Source organism: Orbicella faveolata, unplaced genomic scaffold, assembly GCF_042242905.1.
Source record: "Orbicella faveolata isolate gen_17 unplaced genomic scaffold, um_ofav_v1 contig_25, whole genome shotgun sequence".
Classification (NCBI taxonomy): Eukaryota; Metazoa; Cnidaria; class Anthozoa; order Scleractinia; family Merulinidae; genus Orbicella; species Orbicella faveolata.
Window position 1 is genome coordinate 3,209,282 of NW_028301553.1, and position 15,432 is coordinate 3,224,713.

General features: G+C 35.9%; 1 protein-coding gene, 1 long non-coding RNA gene and 1 pseudogene across 2 annotated transcripts; all 3 read left to right on the forward strand.

Annotated features, from left to right (window-relative positions):
- Positions 1 to 2,078: 2,078 nt before the first annotated feature.
- Positions 2,079 to 3,554, forward strand: LOC149108586 (lewis-type alpha-(1,3)-fucosyltransferase-like). Its single transcript, XM_089294717.1, has one exon. It carries the CDS (start codon positions 2,290 to 2,292, stop codon positions 3,469 to 3,471), a length of 1,182 nt encoding a protein of 393 aa, XP_089150843.1. The 5' UTR covers positions 2,079 to 2,289; the 3' UTR covers positions 3,472 to 3,554.
- Positions 3,555 to 3,924: 370 nt separating this feature from the next.
- On the forward strand, positions 3,925 to 6,434 carry LOC149108587 (uncharacterized). Its single transcript, XR_016208770.1, has 2 exons — positions 3,925 to 6,248; positions 6,279 to 6,434. It is a non-coding gene; the product is annotated as an uncharacterized LOC149108587 (long non-coding RNA).
- Positions 6,435 to 10,807: 4,373 nt separating this feature from the next.
- LOC149108588 (uncharacterized) lies at positions 10,808 to 12,355 on the forward strand (annotated as a pseudogene).
- Positions 12,356 to 15,432: the final 3,077 nt, after the last annotated feature.

Genomic DNA, 15,432 nt, shown 5'->3' on the forward strand with positions numbered 1-15,432 from the left:
ATAGAACAGTTAATATATGGTATGGCTAGTATCTTGGTCAGTTTGGTTTGTGGTTGTGAGAGGCCCTGATGGCGAAGTGATCAGTTGCCTTGTTAATAATCCATCCAAGGCAAGGATAAGAATATTAAAGAGATTTTAAAAGATGGGTTTTAGGTGGTTTTTGTTTTTGTTTTTTTCAAATCATGCCAAGATATTGGTCAGAAAAAAATATTTCTCACTATCCCAACTCCCTCTCAAGCAACCAAAAGCTGAAAAAAAAATCAAATTTCATGAACCATGCATTGTACTGGTTTAGTTATTTCTGTATTACTTCTTAGTTCTGTGCAAGTGTGGCCAAATAGTCATAAGCCTAGCTTATTTGCAAACAGTTCACATTTTCATTGTCACTTGAAAGGAAAATAATTTGTGTACTTCATAGACTGGTGAGTGGTGAAGTATTAAATTAACGAATTGAATAAAACGCTCAGGACATTTTTGTTACGGTTTGGTGAGTTTTAAAATATGTTTTAAATGTGTTTATGGAGAGAAGGTTAATATGCGGACGCCCGAGGGAACACCCGACAGAACCAAAAAACCGGCTAGGGTGACAAGTTCCTACTTCAGTGCAACGAAATACGTAAGGCAGTACATAATACATAAGACTGTGGGATTTTAACTGTTATTTCATAAACATTAGGTTTCTTTTATGGAACTAAAGAGCATCCAGTGATTCATAGTATGTGATTTTCTGCAACCAGTTTCAGACAACAGGCGAATCCGGTCGTTTCGCCCAAAAACTCGGTCGCCCGTAGTAAAAGTCGGTTTCAAACACCAAATATATAAACCTGTTATCGCCCATGACATATATTTTTCGTTCCGTACATCCATACATCTATTACCGAGCCAAAGCGGCAGACAAGCCAATACGTACTTCTCGACAGTTTCACATCCACGGTTCCGAGCGAACGGGCTTTCGGGTGATTTAAATTAGTTCATTACGAGTTACGGGTTACCTTTTCTTGAAGTTTGCTCACTGCGGTGTTAGGATCTCGGTCAGTTTGCAGGGTAAATAGCTTTGATTGTAGACTGTCGACCTGTTGTAAGTTGTAATTCCGCGTTTTCCACCAAAAATTTGCACTCGCTTTCGCGAAACTGACGTTCCATTTCACCTATTTGCCTGTGGTGGGTTATTTCGTCTTTTTTCGACGAGAGCGTAGCCGAGTACAAAAATCTGTATGCTACTGAAGACGCTGACAACACTGTATCGTCTAGAAGTAGAATTGCTTCCGGAAAGTCACGTTCCAACAGAAATTTCCACAAATATAGTTAGACGCGCAAATTATGTTTAGATACTGGCACGACAGTCTCGAGTTACAAATATCTGCCAGCATATCTGAAAATATCCAACAGCACGACCTCCGGTAAACATAGCAGCAACCATATTGGGGTTGTTTTGGTTTCGGTGATATTTTTTACGGCAAGCCTCCGGTCCTGTTGAGCTGGGGTTATTCTGTTGACAAATGCCTTTCCTCGAGATTGGGCTTTTACAAAATATTTTTCTTTCTCTTTGTCGCAACTTCGTTGCCATCTCGTCAAATTTCTCCGACAAGAGGCACACAAACACGCATCATTGCACGATGTTTCCACATTAAAACAATTTTTCACGTCTTCCACCATATTCTCAACAATGCTATATCAGCGCGACGACGATTTGCAACAACAGACGTGACAATCTTTTTGGGAAGCCATTGACAATTGAAACATTTCAAGGGCTTTAGTTTCTTTATTGAACTTCCCGCCACGAGCTGGAATGCGCACCCATATTTTTTTTTAAATTTAGCTCTGACAGGTTAAAGCAGTCGGGTGATCGTCGTCATTAGACTGATTTAGCAAGAGAACGGGAACGTCACTTGACGACGGCGCGCGCAGTACAAGTACCCAAATATGGTCAAATTAGAACAGAATCCAGGTTATTCCGCGCGCCCTGCAGTCGTCATCTGACCATATATGGGTATTTGTACTGCGCGCGCTGTCGTCAAGTGACGTTCCCGCTCTCTCCTCTGCAGAGGCTCTGGCAGGTTTTAGGTGGGGAGAGTCCGCTGTACGTAGTGACTGCAGGCGTAATAAAATGGCGAGATCCCGTTCTTTTGCGCCTGCACCCACCTTGCCAAGCGGATTTTTACAACGAAAGCCCCATTGGGAACCTCTGCGGAGGAAAGAGACGTTCCCGTTCTCTTGCTAAATCAGCCTATTAAGTTGCCCGCCTGAAACGCTCGTGAGTCGCCTGTGCTGCGAGCTAATATTTCAGGTATGAGAAGTATCGTGAATTGGAGAATACTCGCAATTTTGCTTGGCTTAATTCTTCTCTCACTACTGTACTCCATCACCATGTTCCAATCTGAAGAAAATTTTCCACATTTACAGCCTTGGATCGCTCGAAACGCTACCGAAACTAAACGGATGCCAAACAGATGTCATTTTGATAGCAACGGAACAAGGATCATTCTGTTTTACACTCCATGGTTTGGAAGAAAACCGTGGCCAGATGTTTCCGATCTGTCTCACACCAACTGCCCAGAGAAGAAATGTAACATTACCTACAACGTTCACGATATAGGAAAGAGTGATCTGATTATTTTTCACGCTCCAGATATGCAACGATTCGTCAGTCCCAAAGAACTTCAACAAATTCACAACTATCGGCGTCCGAGTCAACGAATGGCCTTTCTTTCCAAAGAAAGTCCTCAGTCTTATCCTCTAGACGATATTGTAATACCGGATGGCTTTTTTAACTGGACGATAACTTTCAAAACGGACTCAGATTTTCATATCCCTTATGGAAGTTACGTTCGATTGTCATCGGCTGAAAATCCACCGACATTAATTGATTACGCAGCAAGCAAGAGCAAATTTGTGATGTGGGCTGTTTCACACTGCGGCACTATTCGAGAGAAGTATGTCAAAAAGCTTCTGAACTACATCAGTGTTGATATTTATGGTGGATGTTCACGTATCTATGGACAAGACAACCAGTGTTCGAAATCAAGAAACTGTGATGGTGTTTTCAAACCTTACAAATTTACTCTGGCGTTTGAAAATGGAGTTTGTACTGATTATATCACCGAGAAATTCTGGACATTACTAAGTAGGAATTCAGTACCTGTTGTACTTGGCAAGGATTATTACAGTGCTGATGTGGTTCCACCAGGCTCGTTTGTTAGTGTGCAAGACTTTCCATCCGTGAAAGCTTTGGCAGAATACCTACTGTACCTTGATAAAAATGACACTGCATACAACGAATACTTTTCTTGGAAACAGAAATTTGCTTCAAACAGGATCTACAGTTTTCCAGCTTGTGATGTTTGCGATGCGCTGCACGATGAATGCCTTAAACCCAAAGTTTATTCTGATATGTTCAAGACGTTTTGGAATAAAGATGTTGATTGCAAAAAACGTGAACAAACACTATCAAGACTTATTGAGAAAGACTGACGTAAGTGACTTAAGTGAATTAGTTTCACCTCGGCAGACTGCGGATAATGTTATAATTAACAAATAAAGAAGTCTCGACTGTGCTCTGTTCTGTTGTAAAGTACGCAGGAAGCGGTAGAGCACGAAAGAAGTGTAGGGGAAAACACGAGACGGAGTCGAGTGTTTTTCCCTGCTTCTTGAGCGCTCTACCACTTCCTAAGTGCTTTACAACAGAACAGAGCTCAGTCGGGGCTTCTTTATTTGTTTTATGATAAATAATCCAATAATTTCCCCACGCATTTGGCTGAATTTTCAAACCAAACTTTATTTTTCAAACGAGTAAAAGTGGCGTCAGCTGTGCACTGTTCTCTGATAAAGCACGCTAAAACTAGTGGTAATCAGAGATTATGAGAGTGAGTTTGATGCTCTCACTTTAATATATATATATACCGTAAATAAATGATTTCACTAGCTGACTTTCAACCTTTGTCTATTGCTAAAATCAACATTTTTCAGCAGCAACCGAGGTTTTACAGTCAGATAGTGTCAAAGTCCATGCTAGTGAAGAGGTCACGATTTGTTGATGCGTTGCGTGACCCTTCCAGTTTCTGTAGACTCTCAAGTTTCATAGAATATTTAAATTAATCACAACCCTTGTTAGAATTGTTCAACAGCTGTCAATCACAAACTGGACTTCAGCTCCCCCTGGATGGAATGCTAGCCCATCTCAGGGTTATTCTCAGCATTCAGTTCGCCGATACCCATTTATACACCTGGGTGGAGAGAGGCACTGTGAGAGTAGTGTCTTGCCCAGGAACACAATGCAATGTCCCTGGCCAGGGCTTGAACCCAGACCACTCGATCCAGAGATGAGCACACTAACGATGGGGCCAAAGATTTTTTTTGTTTTCATTATGCCCACCTCACTTAGATGCATCATGTTCATGTTGAAATTTGTCTGTCATGTAATTGAGAAATGGGCCATTTCTGAGTTACCTTGTGCCTCTGTTTCAAAACGAGTCCTTGTTGAAAACCTTTCGTATGAAAATGAGTTTGAATTACATGAAAATGAACATCTAGGGGGAAACACATTTTCATATGAATGGTTTCGCATGAAGACTTGTTTGGACACAAGGTAACTCAGAAGTGGCCTATTGGGCTGTGTATTTCAGTGTACAGTCAACCCTGTATTCAGCAGTCACCCTCAGGGAAAGGCTAAGTGACCACTTAATACAGGGTGACCACCTAATACAGGTTGCAAGAAAAACATTTGAAATACAATCAGTGCCGAAAAGACATTTGACCTCAAATAAGAAACATTCATTTTCGGCGTTTTAATGATTTGTGAAATTAAACAAGGAAATCATTTGTTGTACCTCGTGTGTTACATTATTTGAAACTGTTTGAGCAAGTAATTGACACTGTTACCATTTACATGTAACACAGGTCAAGACAATAGAAAAAGTCCTGTTGGGACTTCGCAAATGGTGACTGCGACCTCTTAAATATAGAGGTGACCACTTAATAGAGGTCACAATTGCAGTAATTTAGGGAGGTAATTTTTGGGACTTTGAAAACTGACTGCTTAATAGAGGGTAACCAATTAATATGGTGCCACTTAATACAGGTTTGACTGTATTTCAAAAGTTCTAGCTACTCTTTGTAGATACTCTTGGTAAGTGAAATCAGTATGGCTCAACTGGTCAGCAAATCAGCTTTCGGTGAATCAAAGTAAACAGGAATAAAGAAGTCTGTTTTTAGTAGTCATTGCACAACATGACCATGGCTTGTTGTCACAAAATAAATGAACAGAGTTGTTTAGCTCAGCCACCATTGTGCCCCAAAATTTGTTCAGCAAATTAGCTTGGCGGCCATTGTGCCACAATATAAATTTGCCAAGTTGTTTACCTCAGTGGCCAGTGTAAATTGTTTTATAGCTTGACAGCTATTGTGCCATTCCATCATGATTTGTGATTTTGACACATTCCAATAAATTTATCATGTTGTGGTGTGAAGACTGGTTAACAAAAACCAAAATCCTGTCATTTGAATATAATTAAGATGTCCTTCGAGGACTTGTTAATTGCTAAAACACAATCAGGGTGGCAAAGTAGGGTCAAGTTAGGTAAACAATATCACCCTTATAATGTCTTCATGCATGGCTTGCAAGTGCATCCCTTCATTACTCCTCTTAAAGTATCTCGGAGCATTTGGGTCTTGTTTCAGAGATTTGCCCAGTCAATTTCTGGGGATATGGACACTAAAAATCTAGAAAAAGGAATGATTAAACCATAATACTCTTTTTTCACCAATTTTGTGTCTTTGCCCTGCTGACCCAACTTCTCAGGCATAAACTCTCATAGCAAGAACTTTTGCCTTGGAAAAAAAGGCAAGAAGCTCAGAACTTGGTACAACCAGGCAAAAAATGGAGGCTGATGGGTATCATATCTCTGGTTATTAAGATATCATTTTACTGAAATTACAGAATGTTAATGGCAATGTCATCAATTGCACTTAAAGGCACAGGGGATATGGGGAAAAATGAAAAATGCCCATAAATACTGTTGCACATGGAACTGGCTAGCTCAAAAGACCACCACAAACCACATAATATCAAGCCAAGGTTTAATAATTATTCGATCTAAAAGAAATACATTTATAATTAGCAATCAGAACAAACACAAATCTTTATCTCAAAGCTAAATTCAGAAAACTTGAATTTCAACTAACTTCTGTGGCAGGTAGTTACAACAGTCACACTTTACGGGTTAGCACTGAGTCTTTAACAGATTCTCCAGGTGAGCGGGTTTAACAAACAGATTTCCCAGGTAAGCGGGTTTAACAGACAGACTAAAATAACTTCTTTCTCACTTCGATTCTACTGAAAAACTGGTTTGAAACACAATAACCTAACGCCTTTAAATCAATGTATATAATTTATGTCAATCACGATTCTTGTCATCAAATAAATCTGTCAATTAAGAGGCAACGCCTATTTGATCAACGAAACAAATACCATATTTGTATATTAGCTAACCACAACAAAAAAGATGCAGAGTTATTTTACATTTAGTCAAGTGGGTCCTTTAAGTTTGAACATTGCATTGCTGTAAAGTATCTTTTCTTGAGCACATACAACCAAACATTAAATATCAAAAATACAGGTTTCAAATGCATTTCCAGTAGCCACCAACCTGGACTCGTCACACAATCTTCCTGGCCCACGTGGGAGGAAGATTGTGTGACAAGCCCAAAGAGCGTCTGCGTGGGAGCATGGTGGAAGGCTACACTCCCATTAAATCTTTCTCACGAAACCTCATATTTTGCGGCCAAAGGTTCCAAAATACCATTTTGCATAACATGATAATAATATGGTTAAAGTGCACCTAACCCCAAAAATTTTTTTTCGCTAAAACGAATCTACTTGTTATTTGAAATAGTTCTGCGAAAACATTTTTGGATTCCGTTAAATCCTCGATTTTCTGTGCCCCGACGAAATCTCGAAAATAGCTCCAAAACACCGCCATTTTGTTTCACGACCGAGTTTGAGGAAGGAAGGTTGGATATCCCACGCCCTCTCATTTCCTTCAGGATGGTGCAACACATTCGAAAAGTGCACAGAAACGCCTTTCAGAGGTGCTATCGGCTATTGCAGCAATATTCCAGATTTAAAGAAAGATATACTGTACAATTTACTGACGATGATCGGCTAATGGTGCAATAAAGACGTAAACGATGGTTGATTTTGTCGAACCGAAAAAAGCGAGCTGAATCTGTGAGAACCATTGAAGAACTCTCACTGGAATTTGTTCCGCAGACTTCCGAACGCTATTTTCATAAATTTTCTGCTTAAAGCTAACCAGCAATTTATAGAAATATTACCGACAACCTATATCTTCCAATCCCGCAGTATTTATAACATAACCGGCAAAGTTGTGTGATCCGATCATGATCAAGAAGCGTTATAATGATATGTAGATAGATCGCAACTGTACGCCGCTAACCAACACTTATTTCTCTTTCGATTTAGATGGAAGTCGAAGATTAATCCTTTAGAATTACATGATAACAAAATTGTTAGACTCACAGAGTTTTTCGAAGGTTTGGAAATCAGCAGTGCGACAAAGATTCTGTGTAATAGCGTCGAAAATATGACCGAGTAACATTATCTGTAGTCTCCTCCGCAGCCGTTATTAGGGTCGTCACGCAACGCTTCTCCCCCACTAGTGGGGGAGAAGCGTTGTGTGACGCTTTTCGTTTGCCTGCACCTCCACTTCGTATCTAGCTTTCCATTCCTAATATACAAGCAGCTCGTCCGCAAAGAAGTCTTCCCCTTCGTCGCTTGAATTAATATTGTAAATTGCTCTCAAAGCTCTAAGCAGTGAGTTCACAGTTGTCGAACGTGCTCGATCGAAGTTTATTTCGGAGTCTTCCTTATCGAAACTTAACTCTGACTCCAGTGACGAAAAAGAAATGATTCTGAGACAAAACTTGGACGTTTTAGTCCCAAAATACATCGGAACGATTAGTTTTGTGTTCCAATTTCTCGAGCAAATACAGAGAGTTGAGTAGTAGGGATTGGAGAGAACTGGGCCAAACACTAAATTTTATCAAATGAGCGTGGAAAATTATGCGTGGGACCGAACCCCTAAGCTGTCTCTAATTTATATATTTTACGCTAATGTCTACTCTAAACATTTTACACGTAGAAAAAAATTAATTTTTTATTATTTAAAGAAATTAATATATTAATAGTATACAATGGAGAATAAAAAAGTAAAAGAATTAAGAGAACTTGCAAAAGCGCAAGGGATTAAGGGATATTCTAGGATGAAAAAAGCTGAACTCATTCAAGCATTAAGAATGGTTAGAAAACCAAAAATTAAACCTAAAAAACTAATTCTAAACTCTATTTCAAAAGAATCAACTAAGGTTGAAAATGAAGTACCTATTCCAAAACCTAGAACAGGGAAAGCAGCTAGACCAGTACCGGCACCAAGAAAGGGGAAAGCAGCTGTTAGAAGAAATAAAAATTTATTAGATGAAACAGTACCTTTAATAGATGTACCTATTTTAAAACCCGCACCATATGTTAATAAAAATAAAATAAGCCCACTAAAAAGCTTGGCTAAGAAGGCTAAAGAATCTGTTAATAAAGAGATAAATAAATTTGCTAATTGGATTTCATCCCGCGTTCCAGAAAGGATTGAAGTACCAGTAAACAAAAAGGTTAATAGTCTAAAGGAAAAAGTTAATATAATTTTTAATAGAATAGATAAATTTACGCCAAAAGAACATAAAACAGCTCTAAAAGGATATCTAAAGACTTATAGGATAGAGGGGCAAAAAGGTTATGATCCAAAGAATTTTCTTATTAACATTAAACCAAAAGTAGTCAATCTAATAGATAATCAAAAGAAACCAGTTAAAGTAAAGTTTATCTTAACATGCCGTTTTATAAAAGAGAATCCAGCAACTGGAGATATTAATGAAAATTCAGGATACTTTCATTCAGAAGTGGAAACAGTTACAGAAGCAACTGATCTCTCAGAAAATTTCAATAATAATGCTGAAAGAATAATTGAAAAAAATAGAAGTATTTACAAATAATGGATCTGGTTGACAGTTTGATTATATTGAAAGCTTTGATATTCATATTAATTCCTTTGAGCCACTTTCTGGGAGCAGTTATATTCCTCTTCCAGAAGATTTAGCTAATAAGAAAGCTATAATTAATGTTAAGAATGAAAATGATCAAGAATGTTTTAAATGGGCTGTAACGTTTGTAGTATTTAAGAAAACATCACACCCAGAAAGACTTAATAATAAAATGAGGGAGAAATCTCTGAAGTTTGATTGGTCAGGAATAGAGTTTCCAGTTGATCTAAAAAAGATTGATCGGTTTGAGAAGCAGAATAATTATGCTATTAACGTTTTTGGGTATGAAGATAGTGTTTACCCATTGAGAATAAGCAATCGAGAAGTAGAAGAATCTAATATTATTGCATGATCTCTTACTAATATCAGAAAGAGAGACTAATCATTATTGTTGGATTAAGAATTTAAGCAGGTTATTATCAAAACAGATGACTAATCGTAATGGTGAAAGATACATTTGTCGTAGGTGCTTAAACTCCTTCAGATCAGATGAATCTCTCCAAAAACATAGAAAATATTGTCAAAATCATGATGCAGTTAAAGTAGAAATGCCAAGTGAAGCAAATAAATATCTCTCTTTCAAGAATTACAATAGAAAAATGAGAGTTCCATTTGTTATTTATGCTGATTTTGAATGTTTTACTGAATCATTAGACACAAGTTTACCAAATGATCAAAAACGTTATACGGTTAAATATCAACGACACAAGCCTTCTGGCTATTGCTACTATATAAAATGTTTTGATGACAACATTTGTCAACCTATACTAAGAAAATACACTGCTACTTTTGCTAATGAAGATGTTGAAGATAAATTTATCATCTCTTTAGAGAATGATATTAGGGATATTTACAACAAATACCTGAAGTTTCCTCGTAAGATGATATTCACTGTTAAGGATAAGATAGAATATAGTAAAGCAACAACATGTCATATTTGTGATGGTAAAATTACCGTAAAGAGGATTGTTTGCCAAGGTAAAGCAGCTCATTCAAGTTGTGGAAAGAAAGATAGTGATGTAAGTAAAGTTAATTGGAAAGAATTATTTAGTGAACAAATCTGTAGTATTTGTGCCAAATCATTTAAAGATGAGAAAGTAAGAGACCACTGTCATTTAACTGGGAAGTTTAGAGGAGCCGCACATAAATCATGTAATTTAAAATATAAGATTCCAAAGTTTATCCCTGTTATATTTCACAATCTTAGCGGTTATGATGCACATCTTTTTATCAAAAGTCTTGGAAAAACAAAAGGTGAAATAGACTGTATACTCGTCAATGAAGAAAATTATATATCATTCACTAAAAGAATCGCTGTTGATGAATATAAAGATAAAAAAGGTGAACAAAAGACTGTAACTAGGGAAATAAGATTCATTGATAGTTTTAAATTTATGGCAAGTAAATTAAGTGACTTAGTCGAAAATCTTCCTAAAGAATCATTTAAAAACATAACTACTTGCTATTCCAATGAGCAATTGCTATTATTGCTAAGAAAAGGTGTCTTTCCCTATGACTGGTTTGATAAATTTGAGCGACTAGGAGCTAATGAGCTTCCAGCAAAAGATACTTTTTATTCAAGATTGAATAATGAAGATATTTCTAAAGATGATTACTTACATGCACAAAAGGTTTGGTCCACCTTTCAGATGAGTACAATGAGAGAGTATCATGACTTGTATTTGCAATCACATGTGTTATTATTAGCAGATGTATTTGAAAACTTTAGAGACCTCTGTATGAAGAATTATGGACTTGATCCAGCCTGGTATTACACATCTCCTGGCTTATCTTGGGATGCGGGTCATAAAAAAACAGGAGTAAAATTAGAACTCTTAACAGACCCAGACATGTTACTCTTTTTTGAAAAGGGAATTAGAGGTGGCGTCTCGATGATATCTACTCGATATGGTAAAGCAAATAACCCATATATGACTAAGTATAAGCCTAGAAAAAAGACAAAATATATTACTTACTTAGATGCAAATAACCTAGATGGTTGGGCAATGAGTAAGCCATTACCAACTCATGGTTTTAAGTGGATGAATGATGAAGAATTGAAAGATTGGGAGCAAATACCATGTTGTTTAGAAGTTGACCTTGATTATCCACGAGATCTTCATGACTTACATAATGACTATCCACTCGCACCAGAGCCACTTAAAGTTAATAAAGTATACAAACTAATTCCTAATCTCTATAACAAAACAAAATACGTAATTCATCATGAAAATTTAAAACAGTATATAAAGCTTGGATTGCGATTAAAAAAGATCCACAGAAGTATTAGGTTTGAAGAGTCAGAATGGTTGAAACCCTACATTTACTTAAATACTAATCTTAGAGCAAAAGCTAGCAATAATTTTGAAAAAGACTTTTTTAAATTAATGAATAACTCTATATATGGTAAGACTATGGAAAATATACGAAATAGAGTAGATATTCATTTAGTTACAAATAAACGAGACTCTAAAAAGTTCGTATCAAAGCCAAACTATAATCATCGTAATATATTTTCTGATAATCTTATAGCAATTCATATGAAAAAGACAAAACTTGTCTTTAATAAACCAGTTTATTTAGGAATGTGTATATTAGACCTAAGCAAAACATTAATCTATGATTTTCATTATAATTATATTAAAAAGAAGTATGGTGATAGAGCCAAGCTACTATTTACAGATACTGATAGCCTCTGTTATGAGATTGAGACTAAAGATTTTTATGCTGATATTAAGCCTGATGTCATGGGTCTCTTTGATACTTCAGACTATCCTAAAAATCACCCTTCATCAATACCAATCGGTGTAAATAAAAAAGTTCTTGGAAAATTCAAAGAAGAAGCAGAAGGTCATCAGATTAGAGAATTTGTTGGTTTACGTTCAAAACTTTATGCTTATCATTTTGATAAAGAGATAGTAAAGAAAGGCAAAAAAATTCTGATAGAAAAGGCATGCAAAGGAATTACGAAAAATGTTAAAAAGAAAAATATTACCTTTAAAGACTACAAGAATTGTCTCTTTCAAAAGCAGCTGCTTATGTGAAAGATGAATGTTATAAGAAGCCATAATCATGATATCTATGCCAAGACTGTTAACAAAGTAGCATTATCACATGAAGATGACAAAAGAATAATCAGAGAAGATGATATTCACACCTATGCATATGGTCATTATAATACACTTTCAGGTGGTAATTCTGTATCTTTAGAAACGACTTGAAGTTCTTCTCTTACAAAACCACGTTTTGGTCCATTGCCTAACAAATAATAAAGTACGGGTTGTCCAAACTCCAGACTGGATCAGTAGCTCGTCGTTTTTCGCCACCCTCATCTTCACCAGGGTTAAGCAAATATCTTACAGTTACTCCAGGTGGTAACCTAATTTCATCTAATCCCACAGGTCTCTTATATTCAGGTGGACTGATTTCTACTTCTTCTAATCCCAAAGCTTTTCTTGGCTCTTTGTCTGTAATTTAATTGGTGTGGAATTAAGAATCTCTAAAATCTTAGGCAACCTCCGAACCCAAACCCGTGATCGATCATCTGTTATCATTTCTTGTGGATATTAATGGCTAAATAATCTTTCTGCTAAAGTTCTATTTGCCCTCTCTACAAAAGCCTGAGCTCTATGGTTTCCAGCTTCACTACGTTGAATAGTAACATTATGCTTCTGAAATAAAGACGTTACATAACCCATAAACTCTCGTCCAGGGTCAAGAATCATCTTTTCAGGCCACTTAAGTTTTCTGGAATAAATATTGCTAAAAGCTTTTGCTACTTCATCGGAACTTTTAGAGGTTAATGGTTCTGCATCTTTATATCTACTAGCAATATCAATGACTACCAATGCATACTTGTAAGTCTTTCTCCCAACTTTATCATGAGGTAGAAAAAGTAAGTCTGCTTGATGTATCTTATTTGGTTCATGGACTACCCAGTGTGGTCTTGGTATATATTTTGGTGGAGGTAAATAAATCTGCCATAAGGCTTGCCGTTGCAACCAGTCTTTTGCAACTGATTCAGATACATTGGCTGCTTCTGCTAATTTTGAAATTGCAGCATATCCTTTCCAATATCCATCTGTACTGTAGTAATTTTTGATAGTTTCATATACTTATTTAAAAAAACATTTCTATTTATAATATATATGTCGGTAACAGTTTCGGAAAAGTTAGGTACAAACAGATATCCCAAAAAACCTTTTGGCCTTAAATCAAAACACACAATTAATCGTATTACACTTAATCCATCATCAGCCAATCCAGGTGAAAAACTATATGTTGATATTCCAAAGCTTTCCGAAAATGTAGTTCTTGTTCCAGGAACAATTCGACTAATTTTTAATCTTACAGAATCAGGTCATGCTAACAATAGATTTGTTAATAATGTTGGAAGAGCTTTAGTTAAGGGAATGAAAGTAATTTATGGTGGGGAGGTACTACAGGATACGCAACGTTACGATCTCATCAAGCTTTACGAGGATCTTTATCTAAATATTAAGGAAGAATATGATGATCTATTAAAACAAGGTGTTTCTAGTGAAAATATGAGAAAACTTCGAGCTAATGCAAGTGATGAATCTACATCAAATGCATCAGAAGTAGCTCTGGCTGCCATTCACAATAACAAATATAGTATTCCACTGGATCATCCAATTTTAAGAGATCATGGAGTCTTATACTTAAAAGCATTAACAGATACCTTTAGATTTGAGTTAACTTTAGCACCAGTTAGTGATGTTGTAGAATATAGTTCAAATACCCCAGAAGCTAATTATAAAATTACTAACCTTGAATTAGAATATGGTAGTATTCATAATGAATATCTAGCTCAAGAAGCAGCTGCAAGTTACCAAGTGGGTAGGGGATTTTTTTATGAAAACATTATACTACACAAAGAGTTTATAATTTCAAAACCAAATGATTCAGTTATGAACGAAAGTATTAACATTTCTAGAAAGTCAATGACTGGTATACTCTGTTTGTTTACTGAAGATTATAATGCTCGAGCTCGAAATACAGAAAAATTGTTAACCCTAATATCACATCTGTTGACATATACTCAAAAGGAATGGTTTCTACTGATTTATGGGAATCAATTAAGAGGCGTTTACCAGGAGAAGTTTATAGAAATGTAAAAGAAATTAATTTTTACACTAACGATAAATTTGCTTTATGGATTGATCTTAGAAGTCAATTTGATAATGATATCCATGGTTCAGGATTTTTTTCAAATGACACTCGTGACGGTGTTAAGTTACTAATCAAAAGAAACACAGGAGGTAGTGGTAATATTACTTGTTACATGTTTGTTATTGCTGATGCACTAATGGAATTGTTAGGTTCACGTTTACAGTCTATTTTATATTAAAATATATAGATGAAAGATCTTCGAGAAAAAATTCCATTTCATTGTATAATTACCGGTCCAACAAATTGTGGTGAAACTCATTACCTTATCCATATTCTTCGCGAATATTTCCGTAATATCTTTGATTAATTGTTTTAATGTGCCCAACTTATAAGGATAACAAGACTTATCGAAATTTTGCAAAAGGAGACGAGAGATTCATTGTATTATCTCCTTCTGCATCTAATCATGAAGAAATAGATGATATTTTACAGAATTGTGTAACTTATTTTTCAGGAACCAATAGTTTATTTATTTTAGATGATTGTGCAGTATCAAAAGATTTAAAAAAAAAAAGACCAAATCAGTTTATTGATCTAGCTTTTTCAGGAAGACATAAAGGTATATCGGTTTGGGTGTTAACACAACAATTAACATCAATATCAAAAGCATTTAGAGACAATGTTGCTCTTGTTGTAGCTTTTCATAGCCCCTCACAAATTTCAACCAAAACTTTATTTGATGATTTTGGTGGTGATATAGATCAGGAAACTCGTAAAGATTATATTAAATTACTTGAATCTAATAAATACTCTAATATGGTTTTCTGTTTAAGATATCCTTTTAATATCTATTTAGAAATTCCTGCTCATATATAGTATATGAGTGAATTAGAAAAATTATTAGAAGAGGTGGCAGAAGTTAGAGAAGAAGTAGATGTAGTTGAAGTTGAACGTGAATCACTGGCAATTCTGACCACACTAGGAACAACAAAAGATTACTTAGGCAAGAATATGACTTTAGCTGATGTCCACCGTCTGTCAAATAAAGATGTTAGGAATTACTATAAGATATATGAAATGGTTAATGGCCAGCAAGTTTACAACACTTTAGTCCGAGGATCTTTAGGAATCTTTAGTAAAGTAATAAGACATGTACTACCAATAGATAATTCAGAATCTTTAGCTAATGAC

Excerpts from the sequence above, each read along its gene's own strand:
- LOC149108586 (XM_089294717.1), top strand. The coding sequence starts at position 2,290 with ATGAGAAGTATCGTGAATTGGAGAATACTCGCAATTTTGCTTGGCTTA.